Here is a 26,874-nt window from a genome sequence, read left to right as displayed (position 1 = left end):
TACAAGACACCGTTGAGAGAGTTTCAATATAACGTTTCGTTTCGGAGAAATTATCGTCAACTTTATTTTTTTATATGCCCCGTAAAAAAAGAACACTGTATTGAGTAGCATTTTTTGTTAAGAATACAAAAAAACAAGGGCTGGTAACTGTTGGTTTCAACAGGATGGTGCACCCGCGCACAACGCCCTAATCCTGCGAGAATACATTTTCTGGGTAATCGAAAATTTCTCGGTATGTATTCTCGCACGATTAGGGCGTTGTGCGCGGGCGCACCATTCTGTTGAAACCAACAGTTACCAACCCTTGTTTTTTTGTATACCGTACATTGTACTACATCGTTGTATTTGTACTCAAAATACTCAAAAAACACATGAATGACATCAACGCTTTTAGTTTGTTTTTACACTCACATAATGCTTATTGGATTTCCTTCTAGCCTACTAACGGGCGATCAAAAATGAGGGTTTGTAGAGTCGCCTTTGGAAGTTAAATACGATTTCCCATGTAAACAAAAGTTCCAAAGGTGACTCGACAGCAACTCATTTTTGATCGCACAGTATATTAATCCGCATTAATTTTTGCTCCTCCCGGACATTGATTATACCAAAGAGTAACAAAGAGTAAAGTATTCTTTGATTATACCAAGGAGGTATTTTTAACGTCCTTGGATTATACACACTAATCAGTCACGGATAACATTATACAAAAGGAGGCAACGCTGTTACTGTCTCCAACCGTAGGCGTAGGTGAGACACTTCTGACTTCCATCTGTGAATGTCAGTCACGAATGAAAAAAAATGGTGAAAAATCAAATATGAAATTATAGTCAATTAAATCTTCAATACTTAAATTAAATACTTAATTAGTTACCAAAATTAATTTGTAAGTTGTACATAAAGGTGAGTTGTTATTTAAACTGAAAATGAGACCACAATTTCGGCAAAAGCTACAGCAAAATTGAATTACCCTTTCATTATTCATTGCCAGCTTGTTAAAACCCAATAACTCCTGCCCTGGAAGGTATCAAACCAATATTTAAAATGTGCAGGTTTGAGACTAACACATTCAGCATGGCCAGTTTCGCAGCGCAGGCAGCACTTCGATCAAAATGGACTTCGTTGGTCGAAGAACATACCATTGAAGTTCCTCCTGAAGTTACTAACAAAGTTACTAGTGTTGTCGGATGGCTAAAACAGGTTAATATTTCCCTATATAGTTTCCCTTGAAGTTTCAGTTTTTTCCGCATGATTCTGTTCTAATTAGTTCGTTGCCTGTTAGTCTTTAGCTTTTGTTTGTTTTTTTTGAGAGATTTGTTATTTGTAGTTACCGATAAGTTAAGATCTATTATACTAGGAATCTGAAGTATTTTTTACATGTAGGTACTTGTTGAATATTACTTATACCTAAATGAGGTTTCAAGTTTCAAGATTCTGACGTTCAATACTTCCATACTTATATGCATATGACACTCTTTTTTACCACCCACACATGAGGTAAGGGAGGTATTGCATTGGGGTAAATCGAGGGGTAAATAATGATCCCATTTTTGACGGAAATACATGTTTTGAAGAACCAGGAATCCGAATCAAACAAACCTCGATGTCTGTTGGTCCGTCTGTACTGTCATTTCTGGCTAAACAGCTGAACCGATTGGAACCAAATTTAGTACGCATATTTTTAGAATAAAAGGGCAGAATCACGCATGTGCAGGTGTGTGGGTGGTATCTGTGCTAGCCACAGCAAATTTTTTTTAAAAACTAGTAACTATGATAATCCTTGAATACAGCAATAGGCCTACATACTAAAAGAAACATTATATGATTCTTCTCGAGATTCACCTGTTTAGTCCATTTCATGCTTAGAGAAGGAAAGAGTGAGGAGTGATAATAATGATCGTAAAGTGAAGCCCACATTTGTTTGTTATTTCACCGAAAACTAACTTATAATTTATACCTGTGAAACGATATACTTTCGTGTGTTTTTTGGCTATCACTTCAGTGCACTACAATATACCATTGTCCAATCATGTTTTTAATCGCACATTTCGAGAAGAATCGCATAATCACGAAAATGAAAAATTAAACAAACTTTGGCTCCGAAAATATGGCCGCCCCAGGCTTCTACGCGCAGCATTGCCCTTGATCGGATATTATCAGTCCCCTTTCTTTCATAGTCTAAATTTCATGGATATATTGAGAGATTTTTTTATTGATAATATTCTCTTATGTATATGTATACAGTGGTAATCATGTGGCAGTAGGTATAGGGATTTCCAATGTCTAATTTCAAATGATAACAAGTCTTCTGAGGGATGCCTAATTTTATGCAACCAAAATAACTTCATGAAACAAATAAACATCTGGCTGTCATATTAATTATTAATTTGAATATTGTTGCTTTGGCTTCACTGCAAATAAATCTCTTAATCTCATTTAACTATTACCGGCACCATACCAATTGGAAATATCAAATTTTTCTTTAGTTGAATACATCACACACGAACGAAAATTAGAATACGGAAGTCAAAGCGATAATATTCAAATTAATTAATATAACAGGCAGATCTTCATTTGTTGTAGGATGGTTATTTTGGTTGCATAAAGGCGTCCTTTAGAAGACTATCATGTAAAAGTAGACATAGGAAATCTCCATGTCTACTTCTACATGAATATCATTGTACCACATCAAAGTTTTGGACATTTTAGATCGAATTTTAAATAGCATCTATTAACAAATGATGGTAGCTACTGTGATGAAGTGTTGATAGACAACTTGATGCTGGTCTACTGCAATAAATTGTATGGTTTAATATGAACAACATACGATTGTAGACCGCTATCAGCCGTTCTGTGACCGGCATTCGCTCCTGGCGAGCATAATATTTAGAGTTTGACATTTCGAATGAGACATAAATATCCACAAAGAAAAAAAATGTTGATGAATCTGTACAATAGGTAAAGTGCCAACATTCAGCACTACTTGCCAACTTATGTATCAACATTACATTACAGCAGGGAATGAATACATTTAATTTTTCGGTTTTGTAGTGAATAAAGTTTCATTTATGTGTGCTCGTGTTTAACTTAAAGATTACAATAAGGCGCAAACTTCCAAATTTTGAGTGGCATTTGTGTACAGATGTTGTTTAAGTTCCCTGTAATCCAATTTAAAATCTCTTAAAAGGGTACAGAGAAAAATTGTACATATGTACTCTTAAAGGAATCTCGCTATATTTAAAAAGCAGTACATTCTGAAAAACAATCGTTTGGAAATGTTAATTAAGATAATGACAAGATCAATATAGTCGAAACTAAAATCATGGAGAGCTCCATACACGAATCCAAATCTAAATTTGCATGGTTGTCTCGAATTACATGGAACTATCAACAGTCGAATTTTAATTATACATTCATAATCTTTAAGAATTTTTATCAACAGAAATCTTCACTGACTAGGTACGCCACTCAAAAAGCCACCACAATATAGTTTTTTACTGTTCTTAATTTTTTAAGAATGTAGGTATGTAATATGAGGTACCTATTAAGAATAGTGGACCAGGTAGGTATACCTTCATCAGACAGATATCAGTATATGGGGTTAGCGTTATACGGACCCCAAGCTCTGATCATGAAATTAATAACAATAGGTCGAGGGTACCTTAATTAAGCGCTTTCAACAAAAAAAAAATTGCGGAAGAATCCCCACATTTTCCACAATCTCAATAAAAAGCTCACTCACTTTCATCGAAATGTGAGGTTATAGTGAGTACACATCATGGCCGCCCCCATGTTGGTGTCATTTGTCAATTTAGCATTAGCAGTCCATTTTAATTTATAAGTTCGTGGACACCACAGAAATGGGGTATAAAAGAGCGTGCATCGGCATACAAATTGAGGTGACCGGACAATAGGACGCCGTCATTGGGCCGCAAGACAATAGACCGCAAAGGAAATAGGCCGCAGACATTAGAATCCTAGGCTAGGATTAGACGTTAGAGCGCATACACAGATGAAATAAGAGGTTTAATTTAGTTATACCTTTTATTTTCCTACCTGCGACCTAATCTCTTGCTTTGTAAGGTGATCTACTAGATGCTTGCGTTCTACTGTTCGCGTCACAATGTCTGCGTAGTGCGTACTAATGTCCGTGTCCTAATATTCGCGTCCCAATTACTGCGGTCTACTGTCTTGCGGTCAAATGTAGGCGTCCTAACCTAATGTCATAGCGCCAAATTGAGTCTGCGTCAGCGCCCCCGTATCGTGGAACTACTCCAGGTCTACCGCTATCAATAGCGTAGATCTAAACACCTACCGCTGTTTCATAGCGTAGGAACACCACCGCTCCTATAGCGCGGAAATATTGCAACAATCTAATGCTCCTCCTCGCCCGTCACTTCAAAAAAAGTGAACGCTAGCACCGGCGTAACGTGCTGTAACACCGTACGTTATGAGAAACGTTAAAGCGTCATCTCAGAGTTAATACAATTGCCAGAAATGCAAAATGGACGGTCACGGATAGGGGACACTGTAGTCGTGGGTACAGTGACTGTATACCATCTGTATACAAGACAGTGGGAACAATTCAGCCCGTCCGCCATGTTGTGGCAAATACAAACATGGAAACCTTGATTATACGGTGTGTATATAATTTACTAATGATAGAAGGTATCATGATAATGAATTAAAAGAAATTACCACCGGAATACTTTAATAATTGAGAAAATTCAACGCTCAATTACACCATTGAATAAGTAATTATAATTAGTAATTACTTATTCAATTATTACACTCAATACGGGAAACTTCACCAGGGCCAGACACTGTCAGATTTGACAGCTCTTTCTTGATTCGGTGGGTGGTGGTGCATGACTGTTCTTAGTTGGTAAAGCGATTTGTCTGGTTAATTCCGATAACAAACAAGTCCTGTTCGGCCTAATAGCCGAAAGCGCCACGCTTCGCGCGTAGACGTCGCGGTAGTACCTGCCCTTTGTACACACTTCCCGTCGCTACTACCGATCGATTATCGAAAGACATAGATCTTCGGGCCGACAACGGACGCGTGGTAAAGTCGACCATTATTCTCTTTAAGCAATCAAGATTGATTTTGGAAACAACCAAGAACACATGACATTACGTGACTGTGCTGTACCGTGTGTCCTATTTTGGTTGAAACTGCGGTGTATCTCAGCTGTTTTTAAAGATACGGGCTTGGGGTTTTCGCGACCCTGTGCCACTTTTTTTTTAAACTATTAATACCACAAATAGAATCAATCTAGTTAGCTAGCTACGTTTGTTGCCTGAGATGCAGGTGTATGCGTGCGTGAACGGCTCCATAAGACGCAATGTTTCAGGTGGATCCGAGCGACTGTAACGCCGTGTAAAAGCGGTCCTAGAATTCTGGTGTAACAATAGGCCCACTAGATATTTTTAAAATTTTAAGAGAGGGATAATAAATAAATAAATAAATTTTGTCTGTTGTTGAGATTTTTACTTGTTCCCCTATTTTCGAGACCATCTAGCTTTCAGTCAGATGCAATTTTGGATTTATCTAGTTTTAGGGGTCCACGTGTTTCTATTTTTCACCTTACTCGATTTCGGATGCCAATTAGAGTTTCCTGTTGAAGAAACTAACGAGTGTTGGGCCAAGGTTTCAGTTGTTTCAGTCCTATTTTCGTTATTCAGTTCAAGATGCCAGTCGTGTGTTGATGGTATACCTAGTGAAGAACAGCACACGCGCGAAATAGGTACCCCATTTACTTGGGACCAATTGGTCATGCCTAATATTTTGGAGAACGCCATTTTTGAAAATGAAAGAAATGGAAAATCCTAAAAGTCCAAAACCTTATTTTTGAACGCAAAACAGCGCATAACGCATGCCTAATTTTGTACGAAACCTTAATGGGGGTAGTAGTGATAAAAAACGTCAGTGGAATAACGCAATACGGGAATATTATATTTATTTTACGTATAACGTAACCTTCTTCTTCTGCTACTGCAAGGTTAAAATTTAGTACTTATTAACATTTTAGTTAAACACGTATTTGTCTTCATAATAATAGCTAGACCCATATAACAATAGCGAGTTCGTGAGTGAATGGAATATTTTCATTCATAATAAAAATATACCACAAATGTTAACCAATTAACATTTAGTTTTTTTATAATTTCACTTAATTAGGTAGTGTTAAAAAAAATAATTTGAACAGTAGGTACCTAAGTATCTAATTGTTTATAACAAGGAAGTGTCATCATTGTGCTGTAATGTAATTTGATGTTACGTACGTTGGTTGTGCGAGACTATAATATAAAAGTACAATTATTGTACCTACCTATTATAGGTAGATAAATAGAAATAGGCAATTAGAAATGGAACCTAAATAATTCGCTTCGGTAGTAGGTATGTAATATATATTAAACACATCATTAATTATAACGTACCTAACGTATTATTTTTTCTATTGTCTAATTTATGCGACCCTGTAATAAAGGTTAAAATTACTTTCAAATTTCAATCATACTCCAGGCAATTTGAGGCCGTGATTTATTTGACATTGACTGATCAAGATGTTATAAACTCACCAATTCATTGCGGCTCATTTAAACGAAATCATTGAATAAGCCTCTTATTCAATGACGAAATGTAACTAATAAACCTCGTAATAAACTTTGATTTCACATGTAATTTCATTTTGTTGCTGATGATAGGTGCCACTAAGTTACTTTAACATGGCTAAATATGTCCCAAATTTCGACGCTATAATGAATGAATGGTCAAAATTTCATTTGTGACACTAACCCAGGATATTGAAACAATAATTTTTCTCAAGCTGATTTTGTTACTTATATAAATCCTTTTTGGCCCGCTTAAATGGTGTACCTAATTATTTTATGTGGCCCTCTTTTAAATTTATTTCCCCATCCCTGACATAGACTGAGTGATTTGATGTCTTGGAGGTCAAAAGAATGTTGAGACATTTCCATTTGTATAAAATCATAGTCGTTTGTTGAACAAATTGTAAAAAAGAGAATAAATACAACCCATAATGAGTACAAACTTCACACGTTTAGTTAAAAATCATGTGGCGTATGTAAAAAAATTGGGTGGGGGAGAGGGACCAAAAAATTTTTTTTCCAAACGCTCCCAAATGTTTCGTTTGGGAGCTATGTCCTCAAAATGTGTTTTTTTACCGCAAGATAGCGATACACGAGAGTGTAGGAAAAAATTCCAATTTCAACAAATTTGGTATTGCGTGTTTTTTTACTATGAAAATCATCGAAAAACATCAGCAAATTCCATGAAAATGAAATAGTGCTCTTGTTTCAAGTTTTCTTATTGACACTGTGCTTCTTCAATTAATTACGAGCCCTAACACATAAATGTTCGGACACTCAAAATTTAAAAAATATTATAACTTAAAATCATTGTATGTTTTTATTATTATTTTTTTCTTACTATAGTTATAAATTAAACATATTTAATAACTGTCATTTTATATTTTGTTGCAAAATTAATTAATTACAAACATCAAATAACACAAAACACCATAAAATTAGAATTTAAAGTGACACAAAAATGTTCGGACACCACTCCTTAATAATGAATTACATCCCCTTTGGCTCTAATAATAGCCTGGATTCGTGTAGGCATGGTCGTCACAAGAGTTTTACATTGATCAGTGCCAAAGGTATCCCAAATCTCTTGTAATTTTTCACTCAAAGAAGCAATATTACACTGCGGGTGAATACGCAAACATTGCTTCATTTTATGTCACACTGCCTCAATGACATTGAGATCTGGACTGCATGAGGGCACCTCTAAAGTCTAAAACACTATTATTGTGGTCTTGTAACCATTTCTTAGTCGTTTTTTTGCTGTGACATGATGCTCCGTCTTGTTGAAAAACAAAGTCTGCATCAGGTGAAAATGTCGAAAGTGAAGGCAATCAACTTTGTTTTAAAATTGCTTGATATTTCTGAGCATAAACATTACCATTTATAAAGTGCAATTGTCCCAGCCCATTTGCAGACATACTGCCCCACATCATTACACCACTGGGGAATTTTACAGAACGCTTTAAGCAATCTTTGTGAAATGCTTTGTTTTCCGTTTGGATAACTCTTTCTCGATTATCGCCTACACTGATATCAAATCGAGATTCATCACTAAGAATGATTTTTTTCCAGTCTTGGTAAGACCACACATGCCGCTCCCGAGCCCAAGCCAACCTCTTCTTTATTGTTTTTCTGTTTTAAAGGTGTTTTTCTTTCGCCTCTTTAAAAAAGTATTTTCTTAGGCTCACTAATTTTAATCTAAAGATCCACTTACTTTATAAAAATGTAAGCCTGATTTGTGGATCCACCTTCGACAGGTTTAGCGAGAAAGATGAGCATTTGTTACTTCGTTCCATTTTACCGTAAGATTCCGTACTGTGTCTCTTCGTCCAGATTTGCAAATGGTTACCAGCGCTCTTTGCATTCTAGGGGCAACTTTTGGCCGTCTTCCTGTGCTTTTTCCTGCAACTTCCATTGATGCCGTTTTCCCATACTTTGTTACAATATCTGCCACCGTGGACATGGAAAAATTAAATTCCTGACCTATTGTCCTGAAGGATTTTCCCTTATGAAACCATTTTACTATTAAGTGTCGAATTTCTTTCCGTGTAGCTTTGCCACGTGCCATTTTTTCTTTTAACAAAATGTCAAAGTGTACTGACAGGTTATAAAAGTTATTATTTTTTGTTTTTCTCCTGCTATCTAGATCAAACTATCAAATATGTGTGGTGTCCGAACATTTATGTGTCAGTTAATTTCGCCGGTTTTCCCATTTTTATGGTATGTGAGAGCATTAAAAAAATTGTTTTTTGCTATTAAACATAAACAATAAACTTATAATACATATTTCTGTATAAGATATTTGCGGCTTTATTGACATTGACCAGGATTTATTTTTTTTCGGTTCTCTTTTAAAAATGCTAGATGTCCGAACATTTATGTGTTAGGGCTCGTATATGTTACACATTTCCGAAGAAAATCCTACATTTTTATTATTATGATAAGTACATTTGCTTTCATACACGTTATTTTTTTCAAGGCATCGTTGGAAGTTCGGGCAGCAGGTAGAAGGGCAGTCCATACCTTAGCTGGAGGAACAATGGCTCAAAATCTGGTAATTCTGCATTTCAATGACGTATACAATGTAGAACCCCGCGCATCACCTGAACCAGTCGGGGGAGCTGCTCGGTTCTGCACTGCAATTAAAAGCTTCCAAAATCTTAACCCGCTAATACTTTTTAGTGGCGACGCCTTCTCGCCGAGCATGCGTAAGAGAAACCGTTTCATTTTTACCAACTTATTAAAATAGTTTGTTCCAGTAAGCACATTTACGAAAGGGCAGCAGATGGTTCCCGTTTTAAATAGTATCGGTGTGCACTGTGCCGTTTACGGAAATCATGATTTTGGTGAGTTTGTGCATTTGTATATTTGTTTAAGTTGCTGCTTTAGATCATGGTTTGGATGTTTTATCACAGTGGGTTGCGCAAACTGAGTTTCCATGGTTGATGTCTAATGTGTTGGATAATGAAACTGGTCGGCCACTTGGAGAAGGTCGAATTACGTATGTGATACATTCGGCTGGACGGAGGATAGGTTTGGTTGGTTTAGTAGAATTGGAGTGGTTAGACACACTGCCGACTATTAATCCGGAAGAAGTCACATTCTTAGATTTTGTTGAAGCAGGGCAAAAATTATCAACTCAGCTTAAGCAAGAGGTATTCTAAACAGATTATTGTAAATTATTGTTTTAAGGCATTATTTAGATAATTTGTTGAAACCATCAGTAATATTGTATTCACTTTTAAATATCTGTACTGATTTGAAAAGTTGAATTTGATGCTGCAAACAAACATATACAAGGTGTAGAAACGGTTTACGCACCGTTGGCATTTCAATGCTCATTTATTATGCGACGAACTTTGGGCCAGCTCGTACACAACGGTGGCTTAAAAAAACCAAAGTCTTATAATAGAATGAAATAAGAAAGAAAATTTAATGGTCGGAAAGGAATAATAATTAACAAAATAAATAAGATACTCTTGATTGATCGGCGGTGTCGGTCGGGATCCTCGAGCGCCACAGGAGGGATGCGGAACCCTGCCTCTGGTCAGGACGGCGGTATCGTAGACGATTACAGTTATAGGTAATCAGCTGGAGACGGCGTATTCCAGGGGTCGGACGGGTTCCACGCGAACTACGCCTGCGCGACTGCGGAAGCGAAAACAGAATTACGGCACACGAACGATAGCGCTTTCTCAAACGAGAACGGCAACACAAATAATTCACAACGGTAGCTACGGGAAACGGTATTCAGGAAAACAAAATAAAAACCCCCCTTGGTATTTAACGGGTGCAAAAGCTTACCTTCGGAATTACACGGGGCCAAACTAAATCGGCTAGGAAAATAACAAAAGATTCGAAATTACACGGTGCGGTGAAATTTAGCTAACGGAGCGAAAACTATCAAAAAATCGAACGTTTTGTATGAACACCAAAAAGCAAAAAGATTCCCTCTAAAATGAGCATTTCTAGGAGCATTTACCTTTTATAAACTTCGACCGTTTCGGGAAGGGAACTTGGTTTTACCACCCCGCGCCGGTCCATTCAAGATAACATTGAAAATAAAATATTCATTTTGAATTAATTCTGAAGCCCCCTACGGTCCTAAAAATCTGAGCGACATCTCAATCAGTTAAGGTATTAAGCGCGCATCCAACGATATCAAACTCGCATTCCGCTACTGTTTTCTGCAACCCATTTAATTAGTCGCAAATTAATTACACTTACCTAAATGGTCGCTGTGGCAGTTCAGAATTCGGATTTCCCATTAACACCTATGCCTAATTGGCATAGGCTACACGCCGCAGAAACCGATAAGCGTGTCATTCTCCCTGTTAAAACCCGTTCTAATCCTGGTTTTACTTACTATAGGGAAACTAAAAATGCTGATTAGTTAATATTAACGGAAAGGTAATAATATTATTGATCCCTCAGCTTCTTCGCAAAAAGGGCTTTCGGCTGCTACAATAGTATATTGAAAGACAAGTGTTACAATGCGACCTATTGTAATACGACTATCTTGTGGCACGAGTGGCGACGCGAAGCGTAGCCACGAGTGTCCGCAAGATAGGAGTATTACAATAGGTCGCATTGTAACACGCGTTTTTCATACTATTTTTTCTATTTCGGTGCTTAAATTTGATTTAAAAAATCATTATCAGAAATTATAGGGAACATTAGAACTAACATGTTTTATGTTGGGAACACTTTTTATGCCGTTAAGTTTTAGGTTGGCAGCGTAGTAAGACTGACATTTTGAAGTTCAAACATGGAAGTACCCAACGAAGTACCTACTTGTACTAACTAGTAACTGCCAACTTAAGAGATGAGTTACCAAAAAAAACGACTATAATCACTGTCTTTGTACAACTGTTTTCGGCCGAAAACAGTTGTACAAAATCATCATTGTGACACCGAAATAGAAAAAAATAATTTACATATTCCCGCTGGAACAGTCTCAAACAGCTAATTAATTTCGGCGGCTACTTACTTCTACTTCAAGCCGGAAACAAAACACAAATACAATCTTATTCTTACACCAAATCACGGCGGTATTGTTTCAAACAGTTCAGTGCTGTCAGTAACGAAGCGTTCCAAACACAACATCCACGGGGTGGTCATTAAAGCTGGTAATTTCTAGTACGGCCAGAACGGGGGCTTCGTTACAATTATATATTATTTATTATATATTTTCTCCCCTAATTAATTTAGAGCAAAGTTATACATAGGTTTCTTGTAGCTTGAAAAATTCTGCGTCTGCTAATGCCCAATTCCATGGGAAAATGCTAATTTATAATTTCCCGAATCTCTCTCCGATTACCCACAACAAAAAATTGGCACATGAATAGACACAGAATTATATAATCTACAAAAAATTTACTTATCGTAACACTGCTGTAAAATAATTAGGGGAGAAAATATTACAAAATAAAAATTTTTCCCAATTGCCCTTGTAAAATGACACCACAAATCAGAAAATCGGATAGTGGAACGCCTTGGGCCAAGACCTTTTGTATTATTAGGTGTTCGAAAGATGGTTAACATAATTTGATTCAGGAATAAACCGTCCTTATCTGATTTAATTAGTTGAACTTTGATTTATTCACGGTAATAAATTACCGATGTTCCGCAGTTTGTAAATGTCATGTAAATATACCCTTGTAACTTAGGGTTTAAGAGCAAACAAAAGCTTGAGTTAATTGTCTTTGACCTTTTTACCAGTAGCCGTTTTGTTTATAATTTTGTTCGCATTGCATGTGCACAATTTTGATTGATAAGTTGGTTTTTTACATAACTTGCCACTTCAAATCTAGCGCAACGGAATGTTTTTCACCTTGGACCCCCAACTCTTTTGTAGTTACAATTTATTTAAGCGCCAATACCTTAATCCAATAATGCACGGACTGGAGGTCATGGAATCAAACCTTTGCATGGCCATCAAAGGTGTCTATGAGACAAGCTGTCCCACAAAAGAAAGAAAACCTCAAATAAAGTGCCCTGGTGGCACGAGGGACTCTCAATTGTGGGCACAGACTTTGGAAGCTTTTTAATAGAGCAAAAAATACAGGAGAGTGGAGTTCATACCGAACTACACTACCGCATTCAATAAGGCCATAAAAAGGGCATTCCAGGACAGAACCATTCCAACCACATTCAGGAAACCCCAAACGGGGAATTATAGCATTGTCCATCTTAAAGCTAAGTAGACAAAACTCCTGACAGAAATGGTCACAGGCCCCGTTATGCAGGGGTTGTGGTGAGGAAGAAGAAACACCACACCATGTCATTAGCCAATGTGAAGCATCCACAAAGACAAGGGAACACCTACTTGGAAATGAAAAAATTAGACAAGAGGAAGTAATGAGGGTTCGCGTTATCAAAATCCTGGACTTTATGTTAAAGACACAGGTTGAAGGATAGTCAATACCGGGGAGCACAATAGACCAAAGGATCACAGTGCAGGAACCGACTGGGACTACCCCTAGTAAAATAATATAATAATAGTGGAGAGTGCCCTTCTCATGCTCTGTCATGACGGTTTTAGAACCTGCAACACTGTAGTGTTTCGACTCTTATCGGCTGGAACAGTCGCTTTTGCCTTAACGTGCTTTATTTCTCCGATATTAGTTCTGTTATCTTTCATAATGAAGCGGTACCTACATCTATACAATTTCCTATACCTACCGGCAAATTTGTAAATTTAACAAAAAAGGCGACCAGGTGTGTTACACACTACTGCTAACTTGTATGGATGAAAGAGGAAATCAATGTGAAGGATTTGTCTTACAGTGCGATCCGAAATCACCAGAGGTCAGCTGCATGTTTGCCGGCAGAAAGTCTGGGAGAACGCACAAACTCCACTCACCCTGAAAGTTTTATGTACCGATTACACTTTTTTATAGTAATAAAATTCTTCGAAATTACAAGGTCTTCTTTTGCATTATGAACATCTTGCAAGGCTAATGTTTGTCTAGGTAATAAAAATGTAAAAATCTACGAATTACAATTTAAAAACCAACTGAATATACAATAATATACATACTTCAACAATATACACATAATTTTGTTTGTTGCAGTAGATACTTAATTCGCTATCATATTTTCAGGGATGTGATTACGTGATAGCTTTAACTCACATGAGAACACCAAATGATGTAAAACTAGCCGAAGAATGCGATGACATCGATTTAATCTTAGGTGGTCACGATCACGTGTACGAAGTCAAAGTTGTGAACGGAAAGCATATAATTAAAAGTGGAACAGACTTTAGGCAATTCAGTAAAATAACTATTAGTTTTATTAGTAATGGTTCTCCAGACGTTTCGGTGGAAGAAATTAACGTCACATCAGCCTTCTCAGAAGACCCCAAAGTCAAAGAGAAACTAGAAAAGTATACTAGTAAGGAACAGATTCTGTGGTTTGTCTCATTTTAATTTTAATTTCACACTTATAGGTATAGTCGAGGGGAAATTGGACGAAGTTCTGGGGTGCTTCTCTGTGCCTCTTGATGGGCGATTTACATCCATCCGAACATCTGAGTCAAACTTAGGAAATTGGGTAAGCATTTTTATATAATGCGTGTATCAACCTAATTCCATTTGTGAAGGTTTGTGATATTGTATTAGCGGCCACCGGTGCTGATTTAGTAATACTAAACTCAGGAACATTTAGATCAGACCAAGTGCATCCAGCAGGTGATTTCACCTTACGTGATCTAGTAAATATTATCCCAATGCGAGATCCGTTAGTCGTGTTGTTAGTGACGGGTACGTGATTTTTTCTAAATTGATTGTCATAACGTTCCATTTTAGGCGAACAAGTACTGGCAACATTGGAAAATGCGGTTAGCCAATATCCTAAGTTGGAAGGACGGTTTCCGCAAGTTGCTGGTTTAAGTTTTGCTTTTGATCCTCGTAAACCACCCGGACAACGTGTTGATGTATCGTTGATTCGTATAGGCGACGAATATGTGAAGCTTCAGCAGACATATCGCCTTGCAACCAAGCATTATATGTCTTCTGGAATGGATGGTTTTTTGATTCTGAAAAATGCCCAGGTTGAGGTAGGTATGTTTGGTATTTTCATCGGAAACCTACAAATGTTTTCATCTTGTTGTGGTGCAAAGAGTCTAGTCAGTCCACTCTAGCACAGAGATTCATCTATGCAAAAACTTAATTTTAGACTTTAAGGTGTTTGTAATTTTTTTTAAATTTTGGCACGTGTGTTTGTGAACGCAGTAAATTTTGAGTCTCTTGTTAATTTGGGCCAGTCAAGTAGTAATTTGTAAACTAAACATTTCTAAAAAGTATATGTGAAAATAAAGCAATTACATTTTGTTTTACAATCAAGTTATTATGGCCCAGTGAAATCATTTCTACTGGGTGATTCATTTTATTTTATTGAAATTAACTTAATTATTAAATTTTATTAAATTAATGGAACACAAGAACTTAGGACTAATCATGGATAGCGATCTTCGTTTTAAAAGTCATATAAATCTATGCATTCAGCAGTCTAAAATCTTTGTATATCCACAGATACAACTTTAACTTTGATACCAAAGTAAAACTAATGAATGTGCTAGTTCTATCTCATTTTAATTATGCAGATTGTGTATATGGACCTTGCTTGGATGGAACCAGCAGGAAAAGACTACAACGAGTGCAAAATTCTTGTCTACGGTTCATTTTCGGCTTGAGAAAATTTGATCATGTCTCCCATAAGATGTCTGAAATAAAGTGGTTGAATATGGAAAATCGCCGTTCCCTTCACTTTTTGTATATGTGTCATCAAATCGTTTTAACTCATAAACCACAGTATCTTTATAATAAAATTACTTTCCGTACAGACGTACACCATCTCAATTTACGTAACAAAGGACTTATGACTATTCCAGCTCATAAGTATCATCTTTTCGAAGGGTGTTTTTCTTATCAAATTGCAAAACAATACAACTCGTTGCCAGCTTTTATCAAAAATCTTTCCTTGAAGCCTTTTAAAACACAAACGCGACTTTTACTTTATAGAAGTCAAATCCAATGTTAACCAGTTCTTTTAACACTTTAAGTTTTTTTTTATTGTGTTTCTACATTATTATTAGTTTCATTTCCACATTTTTTTAACAAACGCAGGTATACCGTTTTATTTAAGAGAAACATTACTCATTTCGCCATAAAAAAATGAAGTGTATATTGGGGTAAAGTGGAAGAGCAGACCAATTAGTCTGAACTTCACCCTTTCACTATTATATATTTGATATATCGTTATGCCTTATTTTTCATTTTTGTGCTGTTACTTTTGTATATAATATGTGAATAAAGGTCATTATTATAAATTCGCATTACGTTTTAGCATTTTGTACTGTTGTGTTGGTCATACTGGGTAACTCAGGTGAGTTACACAGCTGACAGCAGTATTTATATCCAAATGGTGTCGATTAATTGATCGAATGTAGAGGAAAGTAGCCTATTTCAGATGGTTTCTTAATTTCAGATAGCAAGGTATTTCAGATATTAGACTATAAAAAACAGAAATCTCTCTGTCGAAGGTAGGTAAAGGAACCTATACAGAGTCTGCTAGTAAACAAGCTTCAGCACGTCGAAAAAAAAGTGCAGGTCTGATCAAAAACTAGTAGGGGAACTTTTTATTCAGTTTTCGTTGTATAACACCATCCCACAGTCCGTGTGCGCGAATTTCGAAACACCCTGTATAGCTGTCCATATTTCATATTTCGGTACTTATATATAACATGGCCAAAACCTTTTATTTTTAACTTACCGAGATCCAAAAATTAGACGTTAACAATGTTTCTTTGCACAAAAAAAACCACAAACTAAAATGGAGAAACAAAAACTTATAACAATGTTTTTTAACTGTTGTGCTGCCATCAGCATCGACAGTAGTACTATAGTTTAGTGCGTTCTAAAATTGAGTACTGTTCGATTATCTATAATCCAACATACACATCCCATTAAAAATGCTTTTGAATCTATACAAAGAAAATTTCCAAAATTATTTGCATTATAAAACTTATGGTACTTATCCTGTCAGAGATTTTGATGATAAAGAATTGCTGCATATGTTTCAATTCTAATCATTAGACACCAAGAGAACTCTCAATAATGTAACTTTCCTATTTAATCTACTGCACAATCATAATGACTGTCCTGGTCTATTGAAAGGTACCTGTTTTAAAATACCTCATACCAGTGTAGGTACGTAATACCAGTACTAGAACATTTCACTACAACATTCCCCGCACAAAAATTATATTTCAATCTTGCCATATCAATATTGGCAACAATGTTTACATTGATGTTTTGTATCTATCTTGCTTTATTACCTTCTTATATGGAAATGCACTACTGTTTTGTCAGCATTTTTGTTTCGTTTTTTTCTTTTAGGTAACTGGCATTTTTGTAAGGTAAATCGTTATCTACTTTTCTAATGTTAATTTTTTTATTAGAGTTCTTTTTATGTTAGTTATAACTTATAAGTAACATTAGCTTAATTATTAGTTTAAGTTTATCCTGTAATTGGAAAGCTTTTCTATGAGATATTTATTAAATATTATTATTATTATCAGCCATCATATACATAAGTACCGAAATATGAATGGACAGCTATATCCACAACAGCTTGATTCTCAAGGCATAATCATACACTTTCTGAGTGCCTAAAATGTAACCACCCAACAGATGTAATAATTAAGTATGGGTTATGTACCAATTGTGTTAGGAAAAAGAATTTGATTGCTCTATGCTCAGTATATTTATTTACAGGTTAGTGAAGAAGAATGCCCTGAATTAGGTTTGACTGTGCAGAATCACTTTCAAGCAATCAATATGCGCTTGGGTAAAACACGGAAACAATCAAAACATAGGCAATCATTGGTTACTCTTTCTAGAAGGTAATTCTTCGCCATTTTAACACAAAACCATACCCTATTTTTTTACAGACACAGTTTAGTAAAAATGTTAGATGGAAGTGAATTAGATGGTCCACCACCCCTACGTCGCGCTAGTACAATAGAATCTCCAACAGTACCACAAACCAGCCACCACTCTGGACCGCGTTTAACGCGAAGGGCATCCTTAGACGATCTTGAGTATGAATCTTGCCAGTTAACGCCAAAAATTGATCACAGAATTATTGTTATAAATAACGATGAGGTAAACATTCTCATTTACGAAGTTAGATGTGTAGTGTAATGGAAATTTTACAGAAAAGACAAGAGTTATTAATCCAGCGACAAAGAATTGAGGAAGATTCAGTAATACAAGAGGTAGATGAATGTTCACCACAGAATTAATTCGAATAAGTGGTAGTTTAGTAGGCATGAAGTCTATTAGTGTAGCAAAATTGTCCTTACTTTGTCAGTAACATGTAAAAGATAGGAAAGAAAATTAATTTGAATTTAGTGCCAGCTAATAATACTCATTGTTTTTTCTATATTGATTGCGCAACGTTTCTCAATTTGCAAAGTTTCAATATTAAGATTTATTTTTCTGATGGTAGCGTAAGAGGCAAATTTGTGAAATGAGTTCAAGGAGGGTTTTAAGGATTTGATTTAGTGTCTTAGATAAGGAAGTCAAAGGTTGTGCAAAACTGCAAAGTATATTCCAAGGTTGTAACTCATGTTCTAGAATCTAGATAACCTAAGATATGCGTTCACTTTTACCTCGACACATTTGACAACCTATTATAGTAAATAATCAACACGTGAACATGCTCAAAATCGTACCCATATTCGACAAACAGAAGAACCAACCATTTCCAATTCGAAAACAATTCATCTACCTACCATTTTGTTGTTAGCAGTCTGGGCCCCTCTGTGTGTAATGCACATGATGGTTCGAAATTCACAATGTTATTTTCATAAATTATTGACACTCCCTTCATTATTTCTGGTTTTGCATAAACGGATAAAATATAACAATATGCATGTGATGATACCTTACCATTGAATATAGTTATTTAATAACCTTGCTTATTCATAAATAATTTATAAAAACTAACCTACACCTATTTATAGATAATTCTCTGTATCTGTGTTTTAAAATATCCAGATATATATATCTGTTACTTTTATAAATTATTGCACATTTTTCCAAAACGGAAAATATATGCATGGCAAGGGTACATTGACTTGATTACTCTCTTTACCATGAGAGTATGCAATTAGCTTATAGTTCTCAAAAATTCACTTTGGTTCCCATCTTCCATTTACATTTAAGTAAACATTTCCCAGTGTATTACGTGCTTCAATTAAACGCACACCATATTTAATTTGACTAAGTACATATAAAGATATGTTAATATTATCAGCACATATTTTTTAAAACATGATTCACGTATTTTGGTACTTATATTGTATATATACAAAGATATGAAGAAATAGCCATATTCTGTTGATTCTATATACAAATCTTACAATATAAAAATATTCATAATTGGTAAACTATATCCAAGGCTAAGAAATAATTAAATAGCTAGGAGATCTTTGATGAACGGTCGGAGCGTAATTGTAATTAGTAAGTAGTTAAATTTTTGAATTGAACTAAAAAAGTGCTTTATATCTGTGATTACTTATAATTTACCATATCAAAGACGTAATACTTTTGTGTGCTAAAATGGTTCGTTCTTTTTAGAGTGCCTGCCTTCGCATAGACTTGCTAGTAGAGCAAACATGCTTAGTTAATTGTATGTAAAAAGTAGTAGATATAGGTAGATGCAAGTACAAAGTTATGTCAATTTTCAATTAAATGATTGTGCAAATCAATGGTTATGGTAATTGCAGATCTCCGTGTTTTTGCTTTGCCTTGCAGAATTTGTTGTGGTATTAGTGATAAGTGAATGTAACTATTATTTCAAAATCATCATACACATTTGTGTACTCATAACGATTAAATTAATTAATCAGTTGCACTTTGAGTAATGATTCACCCAACTTATATTCTCATCAGAAACATACGTATATATTGTACGACGCTCATTAATCTCTGAAATTAAAATTAATGAAGGAAATTGTTGCATTTAACATCGAAAGTATTCCTTCCAGTTATTATACCAGGAAAATGATTGTAAAGCTGTAAATGTGCTCTCTATGGTAGTCTGTCTCGGTGATATCTGTGTTTAGGGTATTTATTTACTTTCTGTAGTAGAATTAAGATAAGTTTTTAAGCGTAAATTGTTATGCGTTATTGCGTTCACATGTCAATAGCAATTATGATGTAGAATACTGTGGATATAATGTGACAGGCAAATGAACACCAAAGTGATATCGATACTTGATATTTATTTCTTTGTTATAAAGTGTACATGTATTGTTTAAAATAAAGTATTGCTTTAATTAACTCATAAATCATTGGAAGCTCTGGAACTGCTGTGTCCGTTGAAGTTACAAAAAGTAAAACAAAAACACCAATAAACGTCAATAAGATATTAAACTATCGGACGCGTTTCAATAGAACAGCTGTCATGATCAGCATGAAGATAAAATGTTGCGCTTTGTCTGTTTCCACGAAGCTATTTAGAAAACTTTATTTTGCAGGGGCGAAGTTAGAGTGTGTGTCCAGATATTTCGCGTAGTTTATAACTACATTTCCAATGCCATTGTCTTATTATTTGTCGGGTTATTGTATCCGATTTTTTAAGTTTTGGTATAATCAAAGGAGGTGGTTTATTTTATTTCATTTTGGCGATATTTCAATTCTTAATAGTTCTAATTCATTTATGTAGCTATGGATCGGCCTGGAAAAATGAGCACCGACAGATAGAATTCGTAGAAGAATAGTATTTTATTTTGACCTATAGTCGTCTAGTACAAAAACAGTCGCAGGTAGCCGCCCACTACAAAACTGATGTCTTTTCTTCGCATGAGCTAGATAGACCGATTTTGCAGTGGGCGGCTACCTGCGATGATTGGCGTGACTGTTTTTATACTAAATGGGCAATAGTGAGATGCATGCAGATGCAGTACGTCCCTATAATCAATCATTTTTCGAGAAAAAGGCATTCTTTATAAAAAGTCGTGCGTGTTCCAAAACTCTAATTGTACCATTTAGTTTTCCTTTAAAACGTGAGGTTTTCGAATCGATTGAAAAAAAGTTGTCTTATAACATCAAAATTTGAACTAAAATTGACAGAAATACACCGGTAAACCTTATATATTGAATATTGACAAATGTATTATAATTATAACATTGTGGATACATTCCATGCAGATCTTGTATACTGTTCAGAAGTGTCTGGAATATTGATTTTAAAGCAGAGAATTTATCTCGTCTATGGGACTACGTGCTTGCTTGATTTTATCTGTCAATATTTGGATAAAATGTTGATGTTGCCAAGCAGGTTTTTTCAATTTATTTTGGAACAAGCAGAAGTCTACAAAGAATGACTTTTTCTCGAAAAGTGAAAAAAATTGTTGATTATACCCTACAGGTATATCATCTCAGTAATTCAATTCAAAATTGAAGAAATAACTATAGAAACAATTGTAGCAATAATTTATTGTATCCATAGCAAAATCTACCAACCTGGTTGAATTATCGTAAATCCCCCTCGTTTGAATAATAAACCACTGATACAGTACATTTTCATTATTTTTTTTCTAATCAGCCACTATATTTTTAAATAAACTTTTATTGTCCAAAAAATTGTTTTATGGTTTCCGGCATACGCTTATTAAATTAGAACTACTAAATTCAACTATACTGTAAACCCCTATTTTTATTTATATTTTGCATTAGATTTTGATGTCTTGTTTATTGAAGCATGCCTTGCTCAAGCTTTTGTTTTGTACCCTTATCATGTTTTTGTTTATAATGTGCAGGTGGTTATGCTTTTATATTATTTTATTAAGTATATTTAGGTATTCGTGTGAAAGTATATGATCAGTTGTGATCTTGCCCTGTATGAGTCGACTAACCATTTATACCGCGCGGGAGAAGTACCTCATACACTTCCGATTCTTTGCACGAAAAAATGCTGATGAAAATGCAATCAGTATTCAAGTTAAAGTTGATTACTTCATGCTTCCTCCACGGTATAAATAGTTAATAGAATCATACTGGGCAATACACACTAGATAATCACCTCCCTCATGAGTACGTACATAAATAAATACTTAACTAACCCTGTTCGGGTAACTGCACTAAAACAATTAAAAGTCGAAGACTTTTAGACTATTGCTGTATACGGGTTTTGCGTTTTTTCCGTACACTTCTTCCTGTAAGGTTGAGTGTAATAATGAAGCACGCTTCTTTCCGCCTTGAAGTTTACATGCTTTCAAGACCACCCGGTATCTGGAGGCGCTTCGTTACGATAGTGTCATGCCGAAAGTATTTATGTTACTTCTAGGAGTTGAGATTGGAAGGTAAATGTAATTGATTTAATTTCTAAAGTTGTGTTTCAGCCGCCGTTACCGTAAACAAAAGCTGTAATTAATTCGCCGTTTGCAACCGTTCCCATCAAGATATTTCAATTATCTTTGTTGCGTCGGAATTAAGGCTCTTATGTCATTTAGAATTACGAGGGCGAATTAATATTTTAGAGTTTCAGTCCCGTTAAGTAAATATATGAGATGATTTTGAATTCCTACGTTAATTTAAAACAATCATTAAAAAGCTACCTTTTGCCAACCTGAGAAATTTCAAGGGACAATGGGGGTGAATTAGAAGTATAAATTTGGAAATCCCATCTCGCACATTTAAGTTGGTACAATTACAGTAGGTAATTTAATGACGCGCAGTAAACACCATCCGACTCACGTGAGTGAATATAGTGATCTCAAAAGAAGAGGAATTTAAGCATTGTTATCATGCCTTAAAGAAAACAACAAATTTCCGATTACTTCCGAAGATATGCCAGAAAAACCGAAATTTGACGATTTCCTGAAAAATAGAAAATTTGTCCGATAGGTATATTCTCGAATGATTAGGACGTTGTATGCAGAAGCACCATCCTGTTGAATCCCACGGAGTTGCCAACTCTTATTTTTTTTTTTGTGTGGTACATCGTTGTATTCGTAATAAAATATGCTACTTAATACAGTGTGTCCTTTTTTTTTGCGGGCTATATAAAAAACTAAAGTTGATGATGTTTTCTTCGAAATTGTATTGAAAATCTCTTGTCTTGTAGAGTTCAAAAAGTGGCAATGAAAAGTGTTTTTGGTACTTATTTCTCGAGATTTTTCTAGATCTGTTCAAATAGCAAATAGCAGAAAAAAATAAAAACGAAATCGGGAAATTTAGGTTTTTCTGGTTTTAACTCTTTAATTGCACATCTTTTCTCTAATTTGACCATCGTATCTTCTATGGTGACAGAGATCCGCATGATAGACATCCTTATCCTGGACACAGTGTATAATAAAAAACTATCTCAAAATATGCAAAATAATTAACTATAGAAACGGTATTTTTATAACTACCGGGTGATTCATTAGAAGTGATGATCGATAGAATTTCGCGCGTAAGGTTTTAGTGTTTTTTGCATTATTAAATTGATGGTTTGAATTTCGTCAGTAGGTAATTTTGTTCTGTCATGACTGTCATTTAAGAAACCAGTGTCGCCGTTAATTGTTGTGGGCCATTTGCGGTTTATTACTTTTTCCATTTTGAATAATTTTTAGAGTTGATGCACTAAAATATGTAAGAAACGTGACTGTGTGTAGTGTTAGTTTATAATTTGTGGTAAAACAGAAGCAGTATTTGTAGATTATAAATAAGTAAACGATTTACTGAAAGCATGATGATACACCACTGCAATCTTCAGTTAGTACCAACTTCACAATTTTTTTGATTTGCGGGAAATTCAAACTGTCATCACTTCTAATGAATCACCCGGTATATTTCGAGCAGTGTGATTGCTATGGTTCAATCTATTTAATAGCAACCCTGTATAGAAACACCCACAGAGAAATATTCATATACAATGCGATCAAATATGAGTTGCTTTCGAGTCACCTTTGGAATTTTTGTTTACATGGGAATTCGTATTTAACTTGAACTTCCAAAGGCGACTCGACAGCAACTCATTTTTGATCACCCGTTACAAGGGCTTAACAATAATAAGACTGTCTTCATGCAACACCAGATGTCATTTGAAAAAAAACCGTCCAAAAGGATAGTACCGTTTCATACAGAGTAATTAAGAAAGAAAAATATAACACTGGACACAAGCATAATGCAACATTAATGAGACGACGCATGGGAGTGATGACCTTTGATATTCTTAGCAAGCGATGCATCTGCAACAGTCCAGTTTTCTGATACTTAAACCATTAAAAATTAATGTGCATAGTAATAAAAATAAATTTAATTTAATCATACACACCATAAATAATTTTATGCATTCTCACACCAACACATCTTTTAAACTTATTATTAAATTACAACAAAATTTAAAATCTATCACATTATTTATCGTTTTATGTTTGAAAGAAGCACTACAAATCGGTTTTGGGTCCTAAACTTAAAGGAATGGCCTGCAGTTCCGATTTTAAGCATAAAAATTCACCACCTACACACATGAGCGTCACACAGGCTAAATTCAAAGCCCACCATGAGAAAGTTGTAGGAAATTGTCCATTATAAAACCAACATATTAACAGGTGAATAATATGCCATGTACAACTAAAATCCAAACATTGTTTTGTACGTTCTACAACTAACCATAACACAACGGCCCTACAATTATACACCACAGTAAAAGCATTTGAAATGGTTACATCACTTCCTTACCCTATCAAAGAGTTAACAACGAAAGACGAAATAACGATTTTTCCACCAAAGTCCCTTACGTGAATTTCCTACGAATAATACGTAAAGTCAGCATGTCGTCACAAGGATACTTACATGGTATTCAAAAATATGATCTAAGTTTCTATTGTCTCCCACTAATTGTCCCAACATAGCCAAAATTAATCCTAGTGTAAAGTACAAAATGCATTGAACTGATATTATTTGAGCAATTATAAGCCAAGGATCCCACTGCGTGTAACGAAATGAGCCAGCCAACTTTTTCATTTTTGCTTATATTGTTCAGAAATTATTGGAAATAATCATTCTCATATGTTTATTACTAATGGTAGAGAGGTTAGGTTAATTGTAATTTTTTTTCTGAAGCAATAGCAATTGAAGCATGACTGCATGACTACATGACAATTTGAAATACGTGTTTGGTTTGAAACTTGTCTAATTTGAGAAAAACCAGTGGCGTCGAAATGTTACATAAGCTAAGCATCTTTTAAAAAATACCATTCTTCCAAGGGTGAAATACACAGGATGTGACTCACCTTTGGTGCAATAAAATCGATGAATCGCTACTCATAGATGCTAAACCGAAGAGTTTTTATTAGAAGAATCTCGCCCCCCAAAAAGGTAACTCGCTCCTTGTTCCTACAGTTGATTGTCGAGATCAGCCTCGGTATTGAGTGCCGTAACTCATTTACCACCCCCGTGACCGTCTCTATAAGGCGAAAATGTTCGTTTACAAACAACAAGTCAGTACGCATACACACATCAAAGAATTCGATCATTTCGACATGTTTAAAAGAATGTACAGAAATATAATTCTGGGACCATAACATTACACCAAAAATGCTGCATACAAACCACATACCTATGCATTATAAAAAAATGCAAAGATAACTATACTTGAATTCAATAACACAAAAAAACAACAAACATTTATGGAGATAGCTTTCCACTCCTAAAAATTTCGGGGTTGCCAGCTCTCAAAAGTGTGTGCAATTGTGCATCGTCGTAAGATTTTTTTATTTTTAGAATGAACGGGTTGATTTTTGTAACTTATTTCAGATTATTCTTTCTTAGGTTACCTATCTATAGTCCGAAAGCTGGTATACATTTTTGGGTAGGTATTTGAGGCACGCCGAAAACTTGTCCAATACTTCTCCAATAATACCGAAACACAGAAATGCAGACCTGGCTGGGGTGAAGCGGGGCTAGATCAACCTTTTATATTTTTAAAGATACGAATTTTTTTTCAAAAAATGATCTTCAGGCACTTTGAAATTTGTATTACTAAAAATAAATTTAATATTTCTCGAGCCGAAAAATAAGTATACCAGAGTCCACTTAGTGGGGCCTTACACTTTGCCAGGCGCCTTCAAAGTTTGAAAGAATATATACTGGCTGTCATACACCCGATGACCACTTTGATCACAAATACCCAGAATCCATCCAGAGAACCTCCGTAGAGGTTACTGTAATAAGCATATACTGGGTGGTGCCTAGCGCGACGCAGCATAGGGATTTTAATGGTAATTTCTTTATAGTCAATTACTAGCTCCCCTAATTATTTTAGAGCAAAAGTGTAAATACGTTTTTTTAGAGAGAAAAATACTGCATCTGTTCATACTATTACTTATAATTTTCCGTTTTTCAAAATCGTAGAAATCGACAAAATAAAAAGGTTCATTTTACAATAAATCAAATATGCCTTGGAATTACCTAAAAATACAGCGATCATGTTTCATTTTTGCCTTTGACGTACCTACCTATAGGTATTAAATTTATACTTGTTTATAAATTACTTAAATAACTGCAAGTGCAATAACGTTTAAAATGTCCGTCAAAACCATCAGGAAAACGACAATACATTCAGCGTTTTGGTTGCAGTAGTGGAAAATCCGAATATAAGTTTAGGAACAAATCTTCTTCAAATCAGTTTTTTTTCTTCGATTATGTAGGTAAGTACTCTGATTCCGGAAAATGATAAACAAATACTCTGATCTGATGCAAATGCAGCATACATTCTCTAAAAAAACATTACCCTAAGATGCCTTTTATTGCGTCGGTTAGTTGAAACAGAATTTAATATAAAAATCGTTGGACGTCAAACAACGATAACTTAGATGCGATGCCCTTGTAGTTTGTTAAAAGATTCCAAAGCATCACTGATTTATAAAAATGTAATTTTTTATTTTGTCGATTTCTACGGTTTTGAAAAATGGAAAATTATAACTAAAAGTATGAACAGATGCAGTATTTTTTTCTCTAAAAAACGTTTTTAGACTTTTGCGCTAAAATAATTAGGGGAGCTAGTAATTGACTATAAAAAAATTACCATTGAAATCCCTATGCTGCGTTGCGCTAAGCACCACCCTGTATAGATATGCAGTGACAGTCAGGCGGCGCTGAGGGATCTTTCAACCAACAGGTTTCCATTAGTTACGGCTCTTGACTACAGACGAACTCTAGCTAGATTAGGAGTGAGTCTAATAGCATTGCTAATAGG

The 26,874-nt window shown here is 35.2% G+C and overlaps 2 protein-coding genes across 4 annotated transcripts; one reads left to right on the top strand and one right to left on the bottom strand.

The window, feature by feature from the left end:
* The first annotated feature begins 789 nt into the window (after positions 1–789).
* LOC116158805 (trifunctional nucleotide phosphoesterase protein YfkN) lies at positions 790–19,967 on the top strand. 3 transcript variants are annotated; one of them, XM_031471649.1, is made up of 12 exons: positions 790–900; positions 1,050–1,197; positions 9,092–9,320; positions 9,372–9,458; positions 9,502–9,767; positions 13,719–14,010; positions 14,066–14,169; positions 14,219–14,378; positions 14,424–14,674; positions 17,394–17,521; positions 17,570–17,783; positions 17,837–19,967. In XM_031471649.1, the coding sequence occupies exons 2-12, from the start codon at positions 1,072–1,074 to the stop codon at positions 17,921–17,923; spliced, it is 1,944 nt and encodes a 647-aa protein (XP_031327509.1). In that variant the 5' UTR covers positions 790–900; positions 1,050–1,071; the 3' UTR covers positions 17,924–19,967. The 3 variants fall into 3 exon arrangements, with proteins under 3 accessions (XP_031327509.1, XP_031327510.1, XP_031327511.1); XM_031471650.1 differs by lacking the exon at positions 1,050–1,197; XM_031471651.1 differs by lacking the exons at positions 790–900; positions 1,050–1,197 and adding an exon at positions 6,265–6,397.
* Positions 19,968–23,913: 3,946 nt separating this feature from the next.
* Positions 23,914–24,774, bottom strand: LOC116158842 (protein SYS1 homolog). Its single transcript, XM_031471697.1, has 3 exons — positions 24,471–24,774; positions 24,357–24,424; positions 23,914–24,302 (listed from the first exon to the last, which is right to left on the bottom strand). Exons 1-3 carry the CDS (start codon positions 24,639–24,641, stop codon positions 24,062–24,064), a joined length of 480 nt encoding a protein of 159 aa, XP_031327557.1. The 5' UTR covers positions 24,642–24,774; the 3' UTR covers positions 23,914–24,061.
* Between the last annotated feature and the right edge of the window lie 2,100 nt (positions 24,775–26,874).

This window comes from Photinus pyralis, unplaced genomic scaffold (genome assembly GCF_008802855.1).
Source record: "Photinus pyralis isolate 1611_PpyrPB1 unplaced genomic scaffold, Ppyr1.3 Ppyr1.4_LG1, whole genome shotgun sequence".
NCBI lineage: Eukaryota > Metazoa > Arthropoda > Insecta > Coleoptera > Lampyridae > Photinus > Photinus pyralis.
This window is presented reverse-complemented; position numbering and strand designations above follow the sequence as displayed.

Bases quoted from the DNA above. Each gene is read 5' to 3' on its own strand.
- LOC116158805 (XM_031471649.1), top strand. From the start codon at position 1,072: ATGGCCAGTTTCGCAGCGCAGGCAGCACTTCGATCAAAATGGACTTCG. The intron at 9,768-13,718 runs GTATTCTAAACA...TCATATTTTCAG, and splicing joins CAACTCAGCTTAAGCAAGAG to GGATGTGATTACGTGATAGC. The intron at 17,522-17,569 runs GTAATTCTTCGC...ATTTTTTTACAG, and splicing joins TTGGTTACTCTTTCTAGAAG to ACACAGTTTAGTAAAAATGT.
- LOC116158842 (XM_031471697.1), bottom strand. From the start codon at position 24,641: ATGAAAAAGTTGGCTGGCTCATTTCGTTACACGCAGTGGGATCCTTGG. The intron at 24,425-24,470 runs GTAAGTATCCTT...TATTATTCGTAG, and splicing joins ATCATATTTTTGAATACCAT to GAAATTCACGTAAGGGACTT. The intron at 24,303-24,356 runs GTAAGGAAGTGA...GTATAATTGTAG, and splicing joins GTTGTTAACTCTTTGATAGG to GGCCGTTGTGTTATGGTTAG.